At 44.8% G+C, this 25,094-nt stretch overlaps 1 protein-coding gene across 1 annotated transcript in view; it reads left to right on the forward strand.

Moving 5' to 3' along the window:
• Window positions 1-25,094, forward strand: part of THNSL2 (threonine synthase like 2) — a 385,764-nt gene that overhangs the window by 273,746 nt on the left and 86,924 nt on the right. The window contains exons 6-7 of the mRNA XM_069632200.1: window positions 16,808-16,956; window positions 20,458-20,583. Coding sequence (XP_069488301.1) covers window positions 16,808-16,956; window positions 20,458-20,583 — 275 coding nt within the window. The remainder of the gene's footprint in view (window positions 1-16,807; window positions 16,957-20,457; window positions 20,584-25,094) is intronic.

Here is a 25,094-nt window from a genome sequence, read left to right on the forward strand (position 1 = left end):
AAGAGCCTGGGCTTTCAGTTCCTCACTTAAGGCCTTACTAGACTCTATCAGTCTCTCCTGCATGGCTACCTGTTGCTGGAGCCTATCATTGTGCTGGCAGAGAGCCTCATTCTCTCTCTGTGCCTTCTGATTGGTCCTGGAGTACTGGGCCAGTCTTTGCTGCAGGAGGGTTACCTCCTGAGTCCCATCCCTAATGGCCTGCTCCTTTCTTGCCAGAGCATCTTCCACCCTCCTGGTGTGCTCTAACAAGTTCTGATGCTCTTTTTGGAGGTCACCCAGCCCCTGGAGGGCCAAGTGATTTCCTTCAATTTTTCTTTTAATTGGCAGACTTCCTGGCCTAAGGTGTCCCTTTCCTGGCGAAGAGCCTGCATCTGTGCCGCAAGGTCGTCCCTCTGCCTTTGAAAGGCACCAGCTTTCTAGCGTTCTTGATCAAGCTCTGCCTGGGTATCCAGGTCTTTCAAAATCAATTTATTGCTTTCCTCTTTCTCCCTATCTAGGTTGCTTTGCAGGGTGACTACCTGCTCTGTGCATGCCCTATTGAAGTCCAGTTGTTGCTCCAGCTTTTTCTGGCTCTGCAGTAGGGCGTCCAAACCTTCTTGGTACTCCTTCTGCAAGGCCAGAAATCTGTTATCCTGGTCAGACTTTTCCTGTTGCAGGATATCCATGTCCTCCTTTATTTTAATAATATACTGCCTACTATCATTTTCTGACTCCTAGCTCCTCTGCAGCCTCTGCTCAGAAGAGTCCAGGTCAGATTGGGCCTTCTCTAATGCCATCAGTTGCCTATTTGCCAGATCTTGGCCTTCAGCACATTTGTCCTGTATGGCTCCCATATGTAAATATAAATATGCCGCTACCCTGGCCATCTTGTTGTGCTCATCCTTGGCCTTAGGGGCCATATATAGTTCACTCAGGGCCACATGTAAGGGACCCTTTTCTCTCCATATATCTGACCCTGTTTCAGTGATCTGGGGTGCGACTGCCTGCAACCAGACCGCCTGGTCCTGATGAGCCCACTCACCTCTAACAAATATCTTATGTAAGAGGTGTTCTCTGGCTATTTTGATATCTACCAAGGTCGTCATTCTGGGACTTGATTTCCTTCCTGACTTACAGAAGTTTGTATTTTATTTTGCAAAACAGACCGTTTCCTTAGAGCGTTCCTTTGAGGAGTGCTTTACAGTGTAACACAGCGTGGTGATCTAACCGGATATGTATCCTGTCAGCTGGCACACTGTATTAATCTGCACAAGTGATAGATCTAATCCCACTTTGTTAAATGACTCCAATCAAGCAGTCCCACTAAGTCAGGGCCTTGTCTGGGATTGCTCAAGGGAAGCCCTTATTTATATATTTTTATGTCCAGTTCGTGTACTCTGGATGACAACCCTTATATAACACCCCTCTCTTAGAATCCCCCGGACCCCACTGAGCCAAGAAGTAAGTTTGTTTTGCAAATTTAAAAGGTTTATTTGAGAATTAAACAATATATATATATATATCGCTCTTTTATAATAAATTAATAATTGATATCACACTTAGACATATGACAGTGAGTGATCAACAATGGATGATGTGATACTAGCACACTGGGTAATTACTTAGGAGTAGTATAGAGGATAAGGTAGCTGAGAATGCTTTATATGGTACAAGGAAATGCAAGGTGGAAAAGAAGCAACACAGGAATAAACTTGATATAATTTCAGTAAAACATAATATAATCACTTTTCCCCTTTTGGCAATTCACCCCCCCTCTATGCAATGTAAGGAGGTGGAAGTGACACACACAGTCTTCAGGAATACAACCACAGTACAATCCCAATTCAGTTCCCCCATAGCAAGCTTAGATCAACAGGGATGATTTTAAACACAGGCAAAGTACTTAAAGATGGTATGCAAAGAAGGGAAAAATATGCTAAAAATTATTTTAATTCCCTCTAAAGGTTCAGGGTGAGTGATAGCTACTTTAAATTAGTTCAGGATCACTTTAGCAATGCTCTATGAATGATTGTCAGGTTGCAAACGAATTTCAGCAAAGGAAAGCAAGGACAAATATTTTTACACGTGGCTGAAATGAAGCAAAATGTCAAATCGCGGCAATTTAGTTGCTTGCGTCGAGCGCAATTACGGAGGAAGTTTAAGGAGTAGCAAGTCGGTTTAGAGCTTGTCCGAAAGCTTAGAAACTCAGCTTCAAAATGAAAGTTAAATCTCGCTTTCAAACGGTTCAAGAGATACAGTAGATTTTCAGAAATTAAATTTTAAAGTTTCAGAATGACAGATGACAGTTTTGCAGCTTTGAATCAAAAGACATGACACGATTTCTATTATGCAGTTCACAATAGGTTAAAATAGTTTGAATTAGATTATTTTAAACTAAGAGATTGTTTTTTTACAGTTCTGGCTGGGTACTCACACTATATTTTGGAAGGAATGGGCCTCGTCACAGGTCTGGTCAGGTTGACTGCGGTTCTCTCGCCACGGACGGTCTTTAGTACCGGTCCTCTGGTTACAGCGGTCTGGGTCAGCTCTGCTCTGCTGTCTGGTCTGGCACTCGGCGCTTCACAAAGGTCTGGTCTTTGGTTACGGGTACAGCTCTGCTTTCTGGGTGTTTCTGGCACAGGGTTTTAGGCCAGAATCAAACAGCTCAGCCCGGCTGTTTTACTCTGATGTGCCCCTTGGAAGTCTGGGGTAAATCAGTTTGCAAAAGATTTTGAGGACTGCTGACAAATTCTGAAGTCTGAATTCAAAGTTCTGGTCTCTGTCTGGATTTGAAGTCTAAGTGCTGGATCTGGTGTCTTCCGGCAAAACGCTCCGCAAGAAATCAGCTTGAAGTGGGAAGTGAATGTCCCTACCTGTCCTGCACAGTCTCCTTTTATGTGTTTAGAAAGTGGGAGGGTCGGCTCATCTTCTATGCCCAACCCTCTCAACTTATCATTGGCCAGTTCCTCCTCTCTCCCTTGATTGGGGGAACTGGGTCGTGAGTCAGAGTGATGAGGTAGGTTTATGGTCAGAGGATCCTCCCCTTGTCAAATTGCACACAAATCTATTTCTGATCCAATACATATCTATCTATGTACCATTTTTCTAATATTATATGTCCAGTTAACATATTTTCTGTAGCACCAAACCATCCGATCTCTGTCTTTGTAAGATGTCGTGTCCACTTATGACAGAAATCTCCCCTTTTCATCCAGATAACGACCTCTAAACCTTTCCAGATTTTACACAAATGTGCACCAGGGATATGGGTTTCAGAAGATAAAGTGTCCGATTTTTAACATACATACATTTGGAGTAACAACCTTTTTTTCCACTAGTATCCCCAAGAACATACCCCAGAGTCCTAACACCTCTTAAAATGTGCACAGAAAAATCACAAGAATGATGATGTTATTTATATAATTTTTACAAGTCCGCACTATGAATTATCCATCTTTTTAAAATTATGCTCTGGCCCCAAAGGGGTGGGGTTTTCCAAAGCACATGGTGGAATTTCTTGTTTATCCACTTCCCCCAACCTCAGCTTGCTCACTTGCAGTGCCCCTCCCTGTTTCCTTCCAAGAGGAAGCCATTTACGACCCCCCTAATTTAACATTTGCCTGGGCCAAGGACAGTGCTTTGTTTAGTTTCCTGCAGTCCCCAGGTGCTCCTCCCCTGATTCAATCAGGGAGGTGTCATCTCCTTTTGGTGGGGGCAGCAGAATGCAGCCAGGCCTGGGAAGAGTGGCTGAGCAAGTTTCACTCCTGTCGGGGGTAGTTGCCGGGCAGAATTCACTCTCTTCAAGCCAGGCTTCAGCTAAATGTCACTTTAGTTCCCAGTTTTCTACATTCAAACCAAACTTGCAATTTTTACACATGCAGCTAGAACTCTGATTCTAAGTTCAAAACCATGGCATTTAACAGTTGCAAACTATGTGCCGCTCAACAGTAGGTCACTCATTTATTTTAAACATTTAGATTTTAGTGTCTTTCAGTCCAATTTCACTTCAGCTGCTGACATCCACAGCTCAGCCAGTTTTGTTATAAACATTGTTTTGGGCTCTTTCTCTTTCCAGATTTTGTATGCACACAAGTCTACCTTCTGCCAAATGTCTGCTGGTGTTCATTGAGATTTTTGAATATCTTGCAATGTTTAAAATAGGCATTTTTAGCTCGCATTTCAGAGAAACAAAGGTGATTTCAAAGCGCTTTTTTCTTTTTAGCCACCGGTACTGCTGTTTTTCCTTTGGCACACATTTCACTCATGGCACATTCACTCATGGCACTCCTGGCCTATCACGCTCGCACTAGTGGGTGGCAGGTCAGGCGACCATTTTGGTGTGCGCAAAACTGCGCGGTTCTCCTGGTTCTGGAATAGAATGATGGGCGGCGACAGCTCATCCCCACATCTACCCAGTCTATTGATTTAGTTTTGTTCTGGGATAGAATGATGGGCGGCGACAGCTCATCCCCACATCTACCCAGTCTAATAGTTCAACATGGGTCAAAACCCTTGACACTCCGGAGTGTACTCAAGGTACTTCCTCCTCAGAAAGAAGACATTGGCGCCCCTTCCTAGACCTGCGTCGGTTAAACAAATACATCAAGGCGCAGAAATTCAGGATGGTCACGTGCTGGGACAGCTGGAGGAAGGCGACTTCCTATCGTCGTTGGACCTGGAGGATGCTTACTTCCACATCCCCATTCCAAAAAGGCACAGGAAGTTCCTCAGGTTCGTGGTTCAAGGACGCCACTACCAATTCAGAGCCCTACCATTCGGATTAAAGTCGGCACCCAGGGTTTTCACCAAGTGCCTGGCACTAGTGGCGGCGCGGCTGCGCCTGCAGGGGATCCACGTCTACCCCTACCTGGACCACTGGCTAATCCGGGCAAGGTCAAGGGAACTCGCCGTCGATCATACGGCGAGGACCGTCCGGTTGCTCACGGAGCTGGGGTTCTCCATCAACTACCCCAAATCCCACCTGGTTCCATCGCAAGTAGCACTGTTTTTGGGGGCGAAGCTCGATACAGTGGAGCATTTGGCCTCCCCTTCAGAGGAGAGGACCAAGACCATCCTGGGCAAGGTACGGCGCCTGTTAGCCACGGACGTGGCCAGGGTGAGGTCCATCAAGTCCCTTCTCGGGATGATGTCCTCATGCATCTACCTTGTACCCCTTTGCAGACTTCGGATGCGTCCGCTACAGGAGTTCCTCGACGCCTGCTGGTTTCAGGCGAGGGGCTGCTTCGAGGACAGGATCCCCCTCGACTAGGACTTCCGTCGGGGGATTCGATGGTGGGGCACCCGGGCTCACCTCACGACGGGCACGGACTTTCAAACCCCGGCGTTTCAGGAGACGGTGACTACGGACGCCTCTCTGGAGGGTTGGGGGGCCCACACCGGAGATCTCCACGCAAGAGGCCTTTGGCTCCCGGAGAAGAGGTCTCTTCACATCAACATCTTGGAGCTCCGTTAAGTGTTCTGGGTGCTCGAGTTGTTCTTCCCGTCCCTCAAGGACAAAATGGTGAGGGTCTTCACCGACAACACCACCACGATGTTCTACATACGGAAGCAGGGGGGCACCAGATCCCCAGCCCTATCCAAGGAGGCCCAGGATCTGTGGCAATAGGCCGTCCCCCAGGGGATGTTACTGGTTCCCTTCCACCTGGCAGGAATAAAAAACACCATTGCCGACTCACTCAGCAGGGAGCTGCGCTCGTTCCACGAGTGGGAACTGCGCCAGGATCAAGTTGATCAACTCTTCCGACGATGGGGCAAGCCCCAGATCGACCTGTTCGCGACGGCGACAAACTCCAAGTGCCAGAGGTTCGCCAGCAGGTTCCCACAGCCGAGCAGCATGGGCGATGCTTTCTCGTTCCCTTGGGACGGCCTGTTTCTATACGCATTCCCTGCATTGCCGTTGCTGCTCCGCCTAATCAGCCAGCTCAAGAAGTCCAGGTGCAGGATGATCCTCGTCGCACCGGCGTGGCCAAGACAGATCTGGTTCCAGGACCTTCTGGACTTGTCAACGTCCACACCAGTCAAGCTGCCGACGGACGCAGACCTTCTCTCCAGAGAAGGAGGCGCCATTCTTCACCACAACCCGGAGTCGCTGAACTTGCAGGCCTGGCTCCTGCAGCACTAGAGTTTGGAGGGTACGAAATCCCGGCCGACTGCAGAGAGGTTCTTGCAAAGGCCAGGGCGTCCTCAACTCTCAAGTGCTACGGACATAAATGGAAGAGGTTCTCTGTCTGGTGCCGTGCACAGAAGATTAACCCTCTGCGGATTACGGCCCCTCAGATACTGCCGTACCTACAGTCGCTGGCCAAAGCTGGACTGGCTCACGCCTCCATCAAAATACATCTGGCTGCAATCTCCCGATATACCAGGACTACAGGACAGGCGTCCTTGTGGTCTCATCGCCTGGTGAAAGAATTCATGAAGGGACTATTCCGATCATTCCCGCCGGTGAAGGCTCCTGCCCCGGCGTGGGAGCTTAATGTGGTGCTGACCAGGCTCATGGGGGCCCCATTCGAGCCTATGCATTCGGCGCCTCTGAAGTTCCTGTCATGGAAGACCGCTTTCCTCGTGGCCATCACCTCCGCACGATGAGTGGGAGAGATCCCAGCCCTATCTTGCAAGCCTCCATACTTGACTTTTCATGACACGAGGGTGGTGCTGAGGACGCACCCCTCCTTTATGCCCAAGGTGCCGTCGGATTTCCACCTCAACGAGCCCTTGGTGTTGCCAGTTTTCTTCCCGTCACCTTCGTCGCCGGCCGAGAGGACTTTGCACTCACTGGATGTAGCTAGAGCGCTGAAGTTCTACGTAGACCGCACAAAGAGTTTTCGGAAGACGTCACAGCTGTTTGTGAACTTTGGGACTGTGAATCAAGGGAAAGCTCTCTCGAAGACTTCCAATTCCAGATGGCTCTCTGGCTGCATCATGCACTGTCACCGGTTGGCAAACCGACCGCTGCCCGGCAGTCCGAGAGCCCATTCGACCAGAGCGATCGCTGCTACCACGGCGTTCCTGTCTGGTGTGCCCCTGCTAGACATCTGCAGGGCTGCGACGTGGAGGTCGACGCACACCTTCACAAGATTCTACTGCGTCGATCGGGACTCCAGGGAGGAGTCCAGGGTCGGCCAAGCAGTGCTGCGCAACCTGTTCGCCTAAGGTGAGCCTGTTGAGGAGGTAAGAGATGCTTAATGTTGAGTTGTTGTATTGCTTAATGTTGAGCCTGTTGCCACCTCCTGTGGTTTTGCATGTGTGTACTGCTATGTATTCTCTTATTCATGAGCATGTGAATCCATGCCAGACCCCATGTTGGAGAAGGAACAAGTTACTTACCTATAACTGTTGTTCTCCAGCATGGGTCTGGCATGGATTCACATGCGAACCCTCCCGCCTACCCCTATGCGGCTCTTCAATCGGTCATACTGCCACTTTACGTGCTACCAAATCTGAGGATGGCTGCCAGAGGCGGGGCTTAGGGAGAGGGCAGTCATTGGCTGGGGGCAGTATGACCCAGAGACCAGTGATTGGTTACTACTAAGAAAGACAGATCAGAAACAAAACTGATACTGATTTTTTTTCTATACCGAGGATTCCCGGCCTGACGACGGGAAATATTCATGAGCATGTGAATCCATGCCAGACCCATGCTGGAGAACAACAGTTACAGGCAAGTAACTTGTTCCTTGCTGTCCCTGATGAAGCTGCTGTGCGCCTCGCATTCAAATATTTGAAAATGCACAACATGATGCTCCAAAAAACAAAAGAAATGACCATGTAGCAAAGATTTCACAAGAACATTTCTTGATGGGAGATACCTGCTCTTGCCTCTTGAACATCAACTTTTCCTATTTAAGAAATATATTGTATTAGCAAAAAACTAAAGTATTTCTTATACCAAAATGTATACTGTATTCATCATTTTGAAGAAGCAAAATATTTTCTTGGTGTACAGAAATGTTAGTGTCAAAACTGCTTTGCCCGTCAAATGCAAAGACTTGCACTTCTGGGGCATTTGAGCTGGAAGTAATTGGCCTATGGCGCAATAAGGCTGCGCCTTACATGTGACCATATTCTGCATATGAAGCATTGATATGATAGGATAGGTTATTTATAATGCGCTTAATACCCAGAGGTTTCTAAGCGCGGACCCGGGTATCGAACCTGTGTTGCTCCGTGTCGTCTTGCTTCCAAGGCGAGCACGTTGCCCCTGAGCTATCCTCCCGATCATTCATTGGAATGGTATGGCATTGCTGCAGCACTTGAGGCAGGTATGGTTGACAAATGGTACATGAAAGGCTGTGATTTATGTATGGTGACCATACCCTGCATATGAGGAATTATCTGACATGGGATGGCATTACTAGGAGGTTGGAGGGTGGAGTGCTTGGCATAAGCCACCCAACTTCCGGTGTTGCTCAAACATACTCTTGAACCCCTCTTGCATCCAACCATCGTGTGCAAACTTACATTTCTACAAAAATGCCTTGTCATCACAACCCACCAGCAACAGGTCGTTTATGTTAAGGACCTATCCTCCTCCTCCCTTTTGCAGAAGTATGGTCCACCGAACAAGACTGATATACTTCCGTGCCATCACAAAGTATCCCAACCCCCATTCCCTCCTCCAGCAACCCTGCATCCCTATAGCATTTATGACCTGCATTCTGGTCCTTTTATCTTGCCCCTCTCCTTTTCTTTCTTTCATCCAGCAGACTAAGGTGTGGGCCCCTGGTGGGGGGCACAGAATGCCACTCCATTTACAGAACCTAGGGCCCTGAAACTACTGTAGTGCTTATTTTGTGCAATGGCAAAGCCTATAAAGGTAACTTTACATATGGTGCATGTGAGGCTGTGTGTCAGAGTTCACATGAAGCAGTAACAGGAATTGGATGGCATTACTGGGGCATTCGAGGCTGAGATGCTTGGAGTGTGGTATTTGCTTTACACAGTAATTGTTTTTCTGGTTCAGGTCGTGTTTGCATGTCCTGCATTTGCATTTGGGTTTATATAACACAAACCTGGTTGGATAGGAGAGCTGCACACTGTAAGCCGGGGTTCTCCAACCTTTGACTCTCCAGATGTGTTGGACTACAACTCCATCAGTACTAATCAGCGTAACCAATGGAGGGAGCTCATGGGAGTTGTAGTCCAAAACATCTGGAGAGCCAAAGGTTGAAGACCATTGGACTGTAAGCCGTCCCCAGTGGGGACCAGTGTCAGCGGATGCTCTAGGAGGTCACATCTCTCGTGGTGTATTCTTCCTGGGAAGAGGAGGTGGGCACCCTAGCTGCGGCCTAGGTACACACCGAAGAGCAAGATCATGAGATCTTGAGGTCACACCGAAGAGCAAGATCATGAAATCTTGAGGTCACACCAAAGAGCAAGATCATGAGATCTTGAGGTCACACCAAAGAGCAAGATCATGAGATCTTGAGGTCACACCGAAGAGCAAGATCATGAGATCTTGATGTCACACCGAAGAGCAAGATCATGAGATCTTGAGGTCACACCGAAGAGCAAGATCATGAGATCTTGAGGTCACACCAAAGAGCAAGATCATGAGATCTTGAGGTTCTTCCTGAACTGCAGCAGCACTGGCCATCCCAAATGTGACCAGGATGGTATTCGAGGAATCTATGTGATCACTGCGCCTTCTATATTGTCGACAATTAAATTGCCGGCTCCCATTATGGAGCGTTGCAGTGATCACATAAATCACTGTGCCCTGCATCCCCATAACTGCCTCCCCCCTACCCACTTACTTTTTCGCTGGCACACCGTGAAGTGTGCCGATGTCTCTCCTCCGGACCTGCAGCGTCAGTTCTCGCCCACTAACGTGGGTCTGAACTGGTGGTGCAGGGTCCTTTTTTTATTTTTTTTTATCTTTATTGTCCCAGCTACCAACATAATGGAAGCGGGGGCCAACCCCCAACCCCCACTACACTGACAAAGGGGAGCAGGGAGACTCCCCCCACAATCCCTGCTCCAATTAGTCGGTGTAGTGGGGGTCAACATGTTATTACTGGGCAAAGTTGTGGTCATTAACATGTCCCAATTTTAGGGGCGACATTTTAGTATTATTCTTATTCGAGCATGGTGATGTGCAGCGAGAAAATGTTTGTTTCCCGTTTCGTCTTTGTGCATAGTTTGTTCTTGAGCCTTGCGATGGTCTAACTCTTGGAGGCATGCTTGCACCCGAGCAAGGGCATTTTATTCTTACAGCCAATCCAGTCCATTGGTTTGGCTCTGGATTGGCCCTACCCATGAATTCTCGGTCTCCTCCGCCTCTAGAAAGTAGTCTTCTAATTGCAGCTGTTCAATACCTGATTTTTCATTGCTCTAAAAATAAGGTTCATGAAAAACAATAAGCGTGAATTTTGTTTCAATATCTATACACCAATGCATCGTTTGTTTTTTTGTAATTTTGGACATCTATCTGGAGGAGAAATTTGTAATGAATGCATAATTCACTGAAGCAGTCAACATGAAATGTATGGCACTGTAGCACCCCCTGCTGCATACAAGATAGTGTGGCATGTAGGTCCACCCTAGGGCTATGCTAGATGGGTATTAACTACTGAAGGGTCTTATTTATTTTATTTATTTGTTGCATTTGTTATACGTCCAAACATAGGGGTATCACTGTGTAGGCTACAGAAGGCTTGTATCTCTGGTTACAGTGAGAAAATAGTTACATTTCATACAATGTGTTGGGTTTCATATACAAAGCATGGCAAGGGTGACACAATTGATTCTCTGGGACAGTGAGGAATCAGAGGTTACAATTAGTACAGATTTGTTCACATTGCAAGTATAAATCACGAGCACAATCACAGGACAGGTAGGCCAGGGAAGTAAGTGGGAATAGCTCATGCGTAGCCCAGGGTTGTGTCGCTCCTCAGGTAATAATAGAGCCTGCCATTGATCTAGTATTTGTTAAAAAGACAGGTTTCTAATGTCTTCTTAAACCTCTGATGAGATGGCTCATTTCTGGTATGCGAGGGGAGGGAGTTCCCGATTTTAGGTGCCATTACTGGAAAACCGGTCCCCCCTTTCCTCGTGAATTGATACATAGCTGTCGTCTTGTAAATACAGGGCTCCGTAGTTCCAGGAGAGGGCAGTACCTTTTACTGAAATCCAACAATTCCACCGTTTGCTCGTCATATATGAGGAAATGCACAAAATTGTTTGGAAAGGGTTGCAGTAAATTGCAGTGCCTAGCTCCCCATTGTTCAGGTTGAGACAAGCGCTTGAAATGACCTGTGACTGTTTACTAGCAGGCTGGAAACTAGAGGGTGTGGCGGCTGTGACTGAGGCAGACATGGATATAGATCTACTTCTAAATAATCCAGTCAAAGCTAAGGGTAAACTGTGGATCAAGGATTGATTGATGACGGAGCCTGTCTGTGAGAAATAGAAGATCTTTGAGGATCTCGGAGGAGATGGCACATCCCTCAATGTGCTGCCCGACTATCTGGGCAAGATGCCTAGCCGCGTTTGCGGGAACATGTTTTTAAGAGTAAGCTTTAATCTGCTTGCACTGGGGACGTTTTTGGGGGCACGAGCGGAACGTTTGATCGAATATGTAGGTTTTGTAAACCAGCTCTAGAAACTCTCTGCCATCTTTGGACTGAGTGCGAGGGTCTAGGCAACCTGAGATCTTTGTATTTCGATACAATTGTAGCCCAATGGTGGGGAATTTTATTCAATGGACTATATGTAACTGTAACTATTGCAGTTGTGCATTTCTTAAAACGACTAACCTTGTAGTAATGTCGGCCACTTTAGGCGATTTGTATTATATTTATCGCGACTATTTTTCTTTTATAATTGTGTGGATGCATTAGGTTATTTTTGTGATTATATACTATGTCAAATATATGTATTTTAGAGTTGGTAAAAGTTCATGTATTTGAGCTATATGCCTAATAAATAAATAGTAGCGGTACGGGAGCATGGTGGGGCTTGGGCATGGCTTGGGCATGGCTGACTCGGAAAGTTTCAAGCCACTGCCTTGGCAAATCATAGGCTGAGCCCAATATGTCAGAAACATGTAAATTACATTTTCAAAAATGTCCCCCAACACTCCGCAACGGCCTGAGTAATTCCAGTGGAATACCCCCCAATGCCGCACTCACCCGTGTTTAAGACCCACCTCCAGCACATGATTTCAGGAGGAGCCGTGCTCCTCCATCTTGTTGCCTGCCCGATATACGCAAGAACACAACAAAAATCACTGCTCCTACGAACTCCGGCCGTCTGCAATGTATAGATCAGGCTTGCACTGTCCCAGTCTTTGTAAAACGGGCACAGCAAGCATCCTTCTAGCACTGACAATCAGTGTCCAGAACTAGGGCAATGCATTTGAGTAGCGCAGTCTGGGACAACATAACCCTAATTGATGCTAAAGAAAAGGTGCGTGTTTAGTGAAAAGGAGTGTGATGGGAAAGCCTTGCAGCTCTGCAGCTACCCAAGCATACATATTCCCAAATGGCAAACTGCACACACTCTCATTTTTAAAACAATGTGGGCTAGTGCAGTGATCTCTGTGAAGTCTTTCTTACACGGAAAGAAAGGGTTTGTTGTCTGTGAAACTTTCAATTTTCATGATCTTGTGAATAATAGCAATCTGTTAGATTCTGTCCGTCAGTGACTTTAAGCAGGTGACCTTCTCACAAACATTCACTTCTGGTGGGTCTTGAAAGTTGTTACAAAGCCCAAAAGAAAGTACTTAGGGCCACATTACTTTGCTGTCCTTGTAGTCTTCTGTTCAGGAGGTGAACTTCATTTTCACTGAATTTATTTAAGTAAGCTCTTTAAATATTTTTTTTTTAAAACCCGGTGTACACCAAACCTTTACACATTTCTGTGCCAACTTTGCCAATAAGATATGAGGTCAGGTGTCTTAATTGTAGTTTTGGCCCAAATCCATGTTTCACCACTAAATTGTGTGGTTCTTGGAAAATCCTATCTGCCAGAAAGGGGATTCCCTGAAAGTGATTTAATTCACTGTATCCACTATTCAACAACAACCTTAATCATTGTTTATTAGTCTATAGTGCTGCTCTCTATAAAATAATAATACTGAGCGTTTAGATATTGTGTATTGCATATCTGGAGGCGTATTATAGAATATTTGCAACAGTGCAATTTTGCTTGGTATCAGCACTGTGATAAATTTTACCCTGGTGCAAAACAGATACTTTGAATGCATTTTTGCACCATGGCAATTTTGCCCTACTGCTAATACCATGGAAATGTAGACTTGCACTGCTGCAAGTGTTCTCTAACATGGACCCAGATAGTTGTTTCTTGGCCATCCCATGGTAACCTCTTCTAATTTAACATGCTGTGATGCCCTTCAGAATGAAAGACTGATATTACTCCCGGTGATGACATTATCTGTGATGTCACTTCTGGTAATGTGAATGTATTTGCTAATTATGGGGCCTGCACTTATTTTGCACCACGTGGCCTCGCAAATCATAGATCTGAGCCTGGCCTCCATCTTGTTTCTGATCAAACTAAAGGTGGGCAAGCCAGGTGGAGCTGTGGAGGCAGGACAGCGGGTATTGGCATGAACATTACTTTGCCGAGTCGTCTCGTGTTTGGCGCTTAAGGGGCCTCATTACAAGTTTGGCAGTAGTCTGGCAGTAAATCCGCTGAAATACTGTGAAACTCAATTACTGTTACCACAGGGTTACAGGTGGGGGGTAATTCCCCACTTTTGGAGTCTATAGGACTCCATGGGGATTTTTGGTGGATTTACTGTTAGCGGAATTCCCGTTCTGGTAAATCTACCAATTTTTTTGAGGTAAAGTGGAGGATTTACCGCCAGCAAAAAAAAAAGGAGTAATTTTACCATCAGTAAAGCTGCCAAAATTATAATTTGGTGGTGTGGGAAAAGTAGTGGTAACGGAATTACTGCCACTTTTTCCAACACTGCCAAACTTGTAATAAGGCCCTGATTAGAATTAGGCCATTCTCCATGACTCGGCTCTAACCATGAATTCTACGGCTCCCTCTTTTAAATTGTCATCAATCTGTGCTTGTCTGCATTGGCCTTTCAACAGCAGGTCTCAACCAGAATATTTACTTGTGTTTCCCAACGAGCGCTCCGTTCTGCATCTGTAGTGTTGTGCACCTCTGTAAATCGCTGCGTTATGTATCTGTATTGTTGTATACCTCTGTAGAGTGCTGCTTTGCTTCTTGAAGCTAGGTCTGTGCTCAATAAATACAATAATAATAATAATAATAATAATCTTGTGTTTTCAATTTCAGCTGAATGAGGTTCCAAAACATTTTAAGTTAATTTGCGAGGATATGCAATGTAATGAGCTGGGGGTAGATCTGTCTTCGGAAGGAGGGTCTCCCTCGGGAACAGCCTCCCTGCCACTCTAAAATGTGAGGAGAACATCTCCGCTTCCGGGACCTTCCTCTTTGCTTATGCCTTCGCCCATCCTCTCCCCTGCTGATCTTTTCTCTCTCAGCGCCTTGCACCTGGCCCACCCTCTGTCTTCCAGGCCCAGGTACCTGCTCACCCTGCCACCCACCCGCACTGCCTCCGGGCAACCCCTGCAATGGGGTCTGTATCTGTAACCATACAGACCCCACCCCCTCCTGCACTTATCAGACATACCCTATCTGCTGGCTCAACCCTGCACTTGCCACTTGCTGGCTGCACTACCACTATTTTGTTGCCTTTTTTATTTATTTATTTTACCATTTATCTGTTTTTCCTTTGCTACTCACTTTCCACTTCTCCTCCCCTTCCATGCACTTGTCCCCTTTCCTTCTCCCATGCACTTGCACATTCTCAATGTCACTGGGCCTAGTAAGATCGTTGTTGTCTGTTCTCCCTTGTTCCCCTCCCTTTCCTTGTCGCGCTCTGAAACACTTGTGTACAAGCGTGATACAAATAAAATATATCATATCATAACAGACCTATCGAAAGACTAATGCCGCTTTTAAAGAATGGCAGGTAACGTTATTGAGACACAGGCCATGAATGATGGCATGTGAAAGATGCAAGTTAAGTTAATCAGTGTGAGGATGAAAGAGCTATACATGGCCAGATCTGCATGTATTGACATGCTCTATAGAAGTCACTGGGCCTCATTGCACGGAAGGTGGTAGGGGATTACCGGCACCGGTAAGGGCACCGATGCCAGTAATCCCCATCGCGCTACTACGATGTCCCTCAGCGGGTCCCGTCCTTAACGGAATTACTGCCACTTTTTCCAACACTGCCAAACTTGTAATAAAGCCCTGATTAGAATCAGGCCATTCTCCATGACTCGGCTCTAACCATGAATTCTACGGCTCCCTCTTTTAAATTGTCACCAATCTGTGCTTGTCTGAATTGGCCTTTCAACAGCAGGTCTCAACCAGAATATTCACTTGTGTTTCCCAACGAGCGCTCCGTTCTGCAGCTGTAGTGTTGTGCACCTCTGTAAATCACTGCGTTATGTATCTGTATTGTTGTATACCTCTGTAAAGTGCTGCTTTGCTTCTTGAAGCTAGGTCTGCACTCAATAAATACAATAATAATAATAATAATAATAATAATAATATTAATAATAATCTTGTGTTTTCAATTTCAGCTGAATGAGGTTCCAAAACATTTTAAGTTAATTTGCGAGAATATGCAATGTAATGAGCTGGGGGTAGATCTGTCTTCGGAAGGAGGGTCTCCCTCGGGAACAGCCTCCCTGCCACTCTAAAATGTGAGGAGAACCACTCTGGTTTCCGGGAGAACCTCCAAACCTTCCTCTTTGCTTCTGCCTTCGCCCATCCTCTCCCCTGCTGATCTTTTCTCTTTTAGCGCCTTGCACCTGGCCCACCCTCCGTCTTCCAGGCCCAGGTACCTGCTCACCCTGCCACCCACCCGCACTGCCACCCACTTCTGCGGTACCGTTATTTGCTCCTTCCAAATTCCATTGAGCCCTATGGGGGCTCAAATGGGAATGGGGAATGGTTCCCGGAATGGGGATTTACCGGTCCCGCAAAGGTTGAAGTAGGCCGGTAAGTCCCTATTCCGGGAACCTGGCCTCCGACGGCAGTAAGGGGGTAGCCATGGCACTAACGGTGCCATGGCTACCGCCTTCCGTGTAATGAGGCCCACTGTCTTTCCTTTCCCAGAACTGATAGTGCACACATCCCAGACTGGACTGGACCTCTGCCTGGATCTGCAAACCATTTAAAGGAAATGCCAGACGTCCGACTGGTGCTATATGTAGTTAATGCCACAGATATAGTGCCCGATTCATTGAATATTTGCCCGGTTCATTTTTGCAGTTGAAAATAACTTTGACGGCAAAAAAAGCTTCGAACGGTTATATGAATCAGGGTTTGTGTCGGCAGTGTAATGTCACTTTTCAGCAGTGCAAATTCACTTTCAACTGGACACCTGTTCCATGAATCGGGCCCTTAGTATGTTATCATCTGGAACGGAATCTAAGAATAGTGTGAGCCAATCAGGATTCAGGTCTTCCGGGCAATTGCACCCTTACTTGTAAAGCCTTGAGTGCATCACTATGTATGTACAGCTCCTTGTGCTTCCATGCTAGGTTTGCATTTTATAAATTCCATACATGCATTCTCTCCTCCTTGCGCCATTACAAAGTGGTAATGTCCTTTGGCCCTTGTTAAAGGGACTTGCTTCGCTCTGGCCTGTTAACTTGAGATGATGTGAATTTCCAACTGATTATGACCCACGGAATGTAGCATGATTGCTTAGTTATTATATGTATATCAACTCCAGCTACTACACAGAAGTGAAGTAGGGTACTAAAGTATGCTTTTTCCCCACCAGCCGGATGCGTTGCGCAGAAGATGGGTCTTCCGATTCGCCTTGTCGTTGGCGTGAATAGCAATGACATTGTTCACAGGACTATTCAGCATGGCGATTTCTCACTTGCAGGTGGTGTTCAATCGACCCTGGCGTCTGCCATGGATATCCAGGTATGCCTCCCTGTGAAGTAAGCGGAAGAACATCCAAAGCGTTACGGATATTGATATGATGTGATAGGTTATTTAATACTTAATACCCACAGGTTTCTAAGCGCAGACCCGGGGATCGAACCTGTGGTGCTCAGTGTCGTCTTGCTTCCAAGGTGAGCACGTTGCCCCTGAGCTATCCTCCCGACCAACTTAATCCATCGATCCAAAACCAAGTTCTCTGTTGCATGGTCTCCATCTCATGAGGCATGCCTCAATCAGAAGGTGTCATGCCTTGCTTGGACTGCCATGTTTCTCACCATGCCTGCAATGCTTTACTGCATCTTTGGTCGACATAAAAGCATGATGGGGAAGATGCTTCAATCTTTCTAGTTGCTCATTTTTGACTCCTGATTTCCTGCCCTTTCAAAATTATCTAACTGTAGTCTTGCGCCTTCTACCATTTGCAGGGGATCAGGTCAGCGCAGTGCCCCGGTCAAGGTCCCTGCACTGCAAATTGATCTAAAAAATCCAACTACCTCCTTCCTCAATGGATAAGTGGGCGTGGGTCGGGGTTTGATTTTGAGTAGCATTGGCCACAGTGGGCCGGTTTGGATTCAATGGCACTGCTCGCAGGCCTCACCATAGGGCGTATATAAATTAACAGGATAATAATGAGGCGTGGCACTAATCTACACAGCCACATTGGGGTAGACTTCCTAAAGAACTTGAGCTGGGAGGTTAATCATAGTCACTGTAGATTCATCATTGTTGCATAGAGTTAACAGGTGTAGGGTGTGGCCTCCTAGTAATGATATGGCCCAGGATGAAGTGAAGTTCTGTAGGAATTGTTGTGTGTCTTGTTGAGTGCAGAATAATTGCATTATTTGCTTATATATGGTGCCAAAGTCCTTCTTTCTTGTGGCTGTAGAAAAAAGTACCATTCAAAGTTTAGTGAAAAGGAAATCCCCATTTAATTGGGGGGGGGCTGATTACTTCTATGCGTGCATTGCGTTGTCTACCTTGCTTTAACTCACCATTCCTTTCTCATGTTTTGCTCTTAAGACATTGGTGCTTTTCACCCTGGATGCTGGGCAGAGAATCCACTAAAGCTGGCGGTGCCTTGCCCTCGGGTTCTGTGCTGGGGGAGGGGCTTGTGTTTGACCTGCCCGTGCCGCAGTACATCCCTCTGAAATGTGCGCAGTGTGTGGAGGGCCTGAGGAAGGAGCTTGAGGGGCCTAATTCAGACCACAGGCCTTATCCTTTACACTCCAGAATTCGACATAGGGTCCCATAAAATCCTTCTTAATAAATATTACTGGTAAAAAGGGCTTGTATTTGAAGGTGTCCTGCTATCTCCCTTTTGTGAAATTGAAATACTATTTAATTAAACAGAATTCAATAAAATCAAACTCAATACAAAAGTGATCAATTAAGTATATTTCACTGAAAATACATACATAACAGATTTTTGCACGAGAATGCTAAAATTAAATTGATAATAAAAAATGAGCGTTGATGTCGAAAATACACAAGTTGAAGGTGTGGGCTATTGGAATGGGAGTGGATGAGGATGGGAGGTGGACAAATTGTGAATCTCCAGTTAAACTTCCAAGAATGGAAAATATAACTTAAAAACACACTTTTTAAGCAGTAAACAAGCCATATGTTGAGGTGAAATTGCATCGCTACTCTTTGGAATGGTACTTTAATGTGTTTTTGCTATCGTTCCTGCCCTATGGACCCAATGCTCAGGGAAGCCTCTTAGATGGAGAAACATTTGTACAACTGGAAAGGATAATACTGGAAAGGGGTATTTCCATGTCACAGAGGACACTAGAAGAAAGCTACTCTACGCTAGCCTACTCTCCCCTACTCGGGCAGCTGTTTGTGAATTGTTTGCTGGTGGTGCTCAGACAAGGCGATGAAGCCATGCTCGCGATGTAAACGTACTATTAACTTCAACATTAAAGCTCATTAGTTTGTCCCCTGGATTTGTGGGCGGGGCGGTGGGGGCTAGTATAAGTCAGTGCTTCCTTGATGTCAGGCCATTTATTTCAATTGCAAGGAATTTAAGTAACAGTTTGCTTTGTCTATTTATGAGAGGTAAATATTATTCAATAATGAAACGGTTAATAATCATAACCCAAGGTCAGGGATTTTTACCAAGAATCTATTTAAACTTCTCCCTGAATATGTTCTGGTGTTACAATGAAAAACAACTATTAAAAACACACTGGGAGATGCTGCCTGCAAATAGGGGATATGTTGCAATATACAATAGACCCATATACTCCAAGGATATTCTTTGGAGTAAAGGGTTAAATAAAATATGTTATTGTGGAATTGAAAGTTTGATCTAAGGGTTAGTTCACAAAGAATCTATTTATACATAAATTACACATATGACAGTTTCCAACTTTCGAGTAAAATTGATATCCACAAAGAAATTAGGTATAAGATACTATTGTAGAAAAATATGTAAATTACGTTTGATTCACAGAAGTTGGCCATGCCATATATGCCACTATTGTTGGCCAGAATAAGCTGAAACCATGCCAGGCAAAGGAAAAGTAATGTTCCCCACTTCAAAATATTTTACACCACATATCCACTCTCACTCCACACATGCCACACATTACTTTCATTTTCATGCAACCCACTGGTACAACACTCAAAACTAGAATGTCTCGGTTTAAGTCAAGTGTGTTCACAACACTTTCAACTGTTTCCTAGTACACGTAAAGTTACAATTATGTGAGTGTTTACCTATTGTCTAGTAGCACACAACCCTTTAATACACCCAGACCTCTGCAGGGACTCTGCACTTTTTATAGCCGACAACCCAGCTATGTGTGTGTGCATTTACGCAAATATTCGTATGCCGTCCATATATATATATATATATATATATACATATATATATATATATATACCCGAGTATATGAGCGTGTGGTGCAATGCATATATATATATATATGCATTGCACCACACGCTCATATTTTTGGTGAATCACAAGTATGTAGGGCTGGGCAATATATCTAGTTTTGGAGATATATCGATATATTTTCAAAATCGATACAGGATGAGACAATGTCGTTAACATTGAGAAATATAGATATATATACATTATTACATATAATGCACTTTTGTATTTACATTTCTATATTTACACAGCTGTATGTATTCTCAAACAGGAAGGGGAACCCTGTATTTGCACTTTATATTGATCAATGTCTTATAATTAAAGGTATTTGTGACATCTCACATGTAGTTGGCGGCTTATAACTGAGCATTTAGCCCACATAAGCAATATCGAGATATATATTCACCCCAAAATATCAAGATATGACTTTTGGTCAATATCACCCAGCCCAAAGAGTACATACATTTGTGAGTAGATGAAACTTGATTTATAATTCAAAGTAAATGTTTTTAATCCTCCAATACTGTATGTTTTTTTGTAGGTAATATGTTTTAAATAGATGTTTCTGTTTCCTCCTTACCACACTTCCCCTTCATCAGGAACCTTACAACATGGAGCGAATCTTCTGGTTGCTGATGGACTCAGACAGCACTATGATCAAAAACATCATGACGGAATTCCAACGTACCAAAAACCTCAAACTTCCTGAGATACTCCACAAGAAGGTTTGACAAGTTGTTCATTCTGGAGAAATTGTACACAGCATAGATCAAAGATCAACACAGGGTGTATGTTTAATGTGATAACATTTGTTAAGAATTAGTCCTAAATTCAAAAGGGTCTTAATTGGGCTTTGCATAAGCATAGCAAGTGTAAATTGTCTTTACACTTGTATTACCCTATTCCATTATCCTTCCTGCACAATTACTAGCAAATTGCTTTTTCTACCTACCTTAAATCTAGCTTTTGACATTAAATAATGATTTGCTTGCAATAAAGTATTTTCTATCACCAAGTAGTGGTAACAAGTTTAAATCTTGGCTTAATTTCATTCATAAATATTTTGCTGCTCACCTGCAATCTTTTCCATGTAATAGAACGTACAATAGTTCTGGCATGTGGCTATTGCTTCTCTTTAGCAGTTAACAGGTGACGTATGTTGCTTATTATCGTGGTGTTTCTTTTAAATTTCCTTTGAGTTTCAGCGACATTCTGAATTTTGGTTTTACCGTAACGTATTTTATTTGTATTAATTTAAGCTAATAATGTGCTTTCGCCAAAGCACTGTACTATTTGATTGTAACGATGCAAACATTATGTAATATGAAATTTATAAGAAAGAATAAGGGAAGAAAAGAAGTATAAAATTAGTTTGAAAGAGTAGGGAGGCCATGAGCTTTGAGACGGGTACGGAAGATAATCAACGAAGGAGTAGAGCAAATAGTTGGATGGGGTGAGTTCCAGAATTTAGGTGTGAGAAGTGAGAAAGAGCTGAAACAAGAAGAGGAGGAGCGAGATCAGCAAGGAAGAATTGAGATTTTGACCACACAGTGCTGGAAGGAGTCTACAGATAAATAAGAGAGCAAAAGTAGGGAGGAGCGAGACCATGGAAGCACTTAAAGATGATGACAAGAACGTAGAACAGGAGACGAGGATCAAAGAGAAGAAAAGAAATAGACAACAGCAAAGAAGTGAGGGTCGTGCGGGAGCCAAGAAGGAAGAGAAGACAAATGGCAGCATTATAAATAGAACTGAGTGGTGTAAAATGAGTGGTGTAAGATGAGAGCTAGGAGGACAGACTAACAGGGTAGCATAATAGTCAATATGGGAAAAAATATGTGCGACAATAAGAGGAGGATAGAAAAGTGCGAGCGTGACAGCGATTTAGAGATGGAAACGGCAGACCCGAGCTTTGTTAGAAATGTGAGCAGAGATGGAAACAGAAGGTTTGGTGATGGCAGCTACAGTTTTGGCAGAAGACAAGGTAAGAGGAGTAGGGGGAGAGAGGGTGGAGAATAGGGGTGTCACGGTATTAGTTTTATGACGGTACGATAACCTTCTTGCCAAATGACGGTATATCATGGCTATCGCGGTACAGCAGGTGGAGTTAAATAATCTTAACAAATATTTTCTAAAAGGTCATAAATTGACAGATTTAGCATCACAAACAAAACGAGGCACCCAGGGCCAGAATTGGGCTTTTCAACATACTTCCCACTGAAATGCCTTGCTTCCACCAAACACAAACACACGTGTGGAGAGGAGGAGGAGGGGGGAGCCCTGCTGCAACTGGCAAAGCAAACTGAATAGCTTTTCTTAAGTGGTCATTCAGGCTTTATGCTCCCCCACTGGCTACTGTTGAAGATGAACATGTTGCCATCTTGATAACCTGCATGCCACCGATCAATGGAGGCTTATGGTAGTATACGCTTGTGCACATATAGAGACACACACACACACACACACACGCACACGCACACGCACACGCACACGCACACACACACACACACACACACACACACACACCCCCCCCCCCCCCACACACACACACACACACCCCCCCCCCCCACACACACACACACACACACCCCCCCCTTTAGTTTACTTGCGGGCCAAAAGGTGTTCAGTAATCACAGACATGTTACCCTTTGGTATAGCAGCAGGGAATACCCACAGAGATGAGTGAATTTCGCAGTATGACTTATTATATGTAAATTCAATGATAGAACCAGGGAAATCCCCCATTGCCATATGTTTAGAGAACATTATCCATTATAAATATATAAACCCCAAAGCCGCCAACCCAAAGTAAACCCTTTTCCTTCTTGGCACTGTATCTATTCTTCCTATTGCTAACATTTTGATTTTGTGTCAGGCACGTGTGGTTTATGGAATGGCATTAAAAACTGCTCCAACTGAAACTACTTGGCAGACGGCACATCCAACAGTGCAAGACCAAGACTGCGCAGCACTTGCTTATTGCAGCCTTTCCAAATCAGATTGAAAAGCACACTTTACGGTATAAACAATGTGACGGTTATTATTGTTCAATTAAGTGGTTCACGGTATCTTTAACGGTATACCGGTATACCTTTACATCCCTAGTGGAGAAAGAGGGGGAGGTTGAGTATTATTTGGAAAAAAGGTAAGCTCAATTTTAGAGTTAACGAAGAGAAAGTGAGAGGTGTTCCAGGATTGGTCAGCATAGCAGCAGCTGGAAACCTTAGAATGAAGAGATGAATGAGGATATTTCCCAGAGACCCGTTGTTCGGATGTCCATTATTTCTCTCCGGGGACTCTGAGATCAACTATTCGTAGTAATATTACTGCCCACATTCCCTTTCCAGACATTTCACAGGATGGAGAAGCCGGAGCCGTTTCCACGCAAATCTGTGGGCCAATTAAAGTATTTGGAGCTTGATTCACAAACATCTTCAAAAATCGCAAACACTTCTGTGATTCACAGAGAATACCGGCACATTGTTATGAGGTGGTTGAATAACACAATCCTGCACTATCATCCCACTTAATGAATATGTAGGTGATATCAAAACACAAGTTCTTGATATTCATTGGTTGTCCTTCACCGATCTGGAGCAGAAATTCAGTGCCTTGCATATTTTGCCTTACCCTGTTAAAGGGGCAGAAATCAAATTAGTGCATCAGTGATCATACATTTCATTCGATTCATCTTGGGAGGATATCTCAGGGGTAACATGCTCGCCTTGGAAGCAAGATGACACGGAGCATCACAGGTTCGATCCCCGGGTCCGTGCCTAGAAACCTGTGGGTATTAAACGCGTTATAAATAACCTATCATGTCATATCATTAAGGCTTCCTTCTTCTTTATGGGGAACAGACCAAACAGTGTGACTTCAGGTAAGTGTTAACGTCGGGTGTGGGTCATGCAATAGCAGTTCAACCTTCAGATGCGCCCTCCAAATATGTCCCTTTTTACACAATCCAGAAAACCTGGTAATTCTCAGATCTGTAGGTGTGCATCGGAAAATACACATCGACAATTCATGGAATATGTAGCGCGAAACAAAATAAAGATGGAAAGAGTTGTATATGGATCAACACCAAATAATTATATTATAACTGGTTAATTATACCCAGAGGTTTCTAAACGCGGACCCGAGGATCGAACCTGTGTTGCTCCGCAGCGTCTTGCTTCCAAGGCAAGCACGTTGCCCTTGAGCTATCCTCCCAAGATAAATCAACTTTGCAAAAACCACTTTCTAAGCAGCAAATCAGCATACAGCGCTACTTTACAGACCTGTTAATTAAAAGGAAGGCTATTCTACGGTATAGAACCCCAGCCCTAGGAATATACAGATATGACCATTATGCTCTCCTCCATGCATCCAACCTCCTGTCCTTTCAATCTTCTGCCCTCCAAACTTATCCTGCAACATAGAAATCTGTTTGCACCTTTCCTTACACAGTTTGTCAATGCTTCCTTTAGAGATGAACAGGTTTGTTTAGAACTCAAAGTCACCATTACTCCGATCCCCAAAAAACAGAATTTGGATCACACTGACCCCAGTAATCTTAGTCCAATTACTAACTGCCAATTCTTACTGAAAATCTTGGATAAGGCTGCCACGGCTAAGCTATAAGCTTTTATGGAATCCAACAACAACCTACAGAGCCAACAATCCGGTTTCCGCCCCTCCTATAGCACAGAAACTGCTCTCATGGATCTCCAATCCCATTTATTAGATATTGTGAAGACAGGGAAAGCCGGGATGTTGATCCTGTTAGATCTGTCCGCGGCTTTTGACCTCGTTGACCACGAGCATCTGCTCATGTGCTTACGACATCAAGGGGCTTGTTCTCTCGAAGCAGTAAATTGGGTGAAGTCCTTTTTGTCCAACATTCAATCTCTCCTGTTTCTCCCATCAAATATGGGGTTCCCCAGGGAGCATCGATGTCGCCTCTCCTTTTCAACCTTTATATGCGGTCTTTTTGATCACTGGGGAAGACCTAGGGGTCTTCTTTACCAACTATGCCAATGATACGCAGCTGGTCATCGAGTTGAGTAGGGACTAATCCCAGGACTCATTGACATTAAATACCATCTACAATGACATTGAGGGGTGGATGTCCACCAACTGGCTATGTCTTAACAGCAATAAGGCCGAGCTACTGATCTTTGGCTCTCCCCAGGCTCACTCAAAACTGGACACTGCCTATGTAAATTTCATGCTACAAGGTAACAAGATCAGGACC

Source organism: Ambystoma mexicanum, chromosome 6q (genome assembly GCF_040938575.1).
Source record: "Ambystoma mexicanum isolate Mex_15411 chromosome 6q, UKY_AmexF1_1, whole genome shotgun sequence".
Taxonomy (NCBI): Eukaryota; Metazoa; Chordata; class Amphibia; order Caudata; family Ambystomatidae; genus Ambystoma; species Ambystoma mexicanum.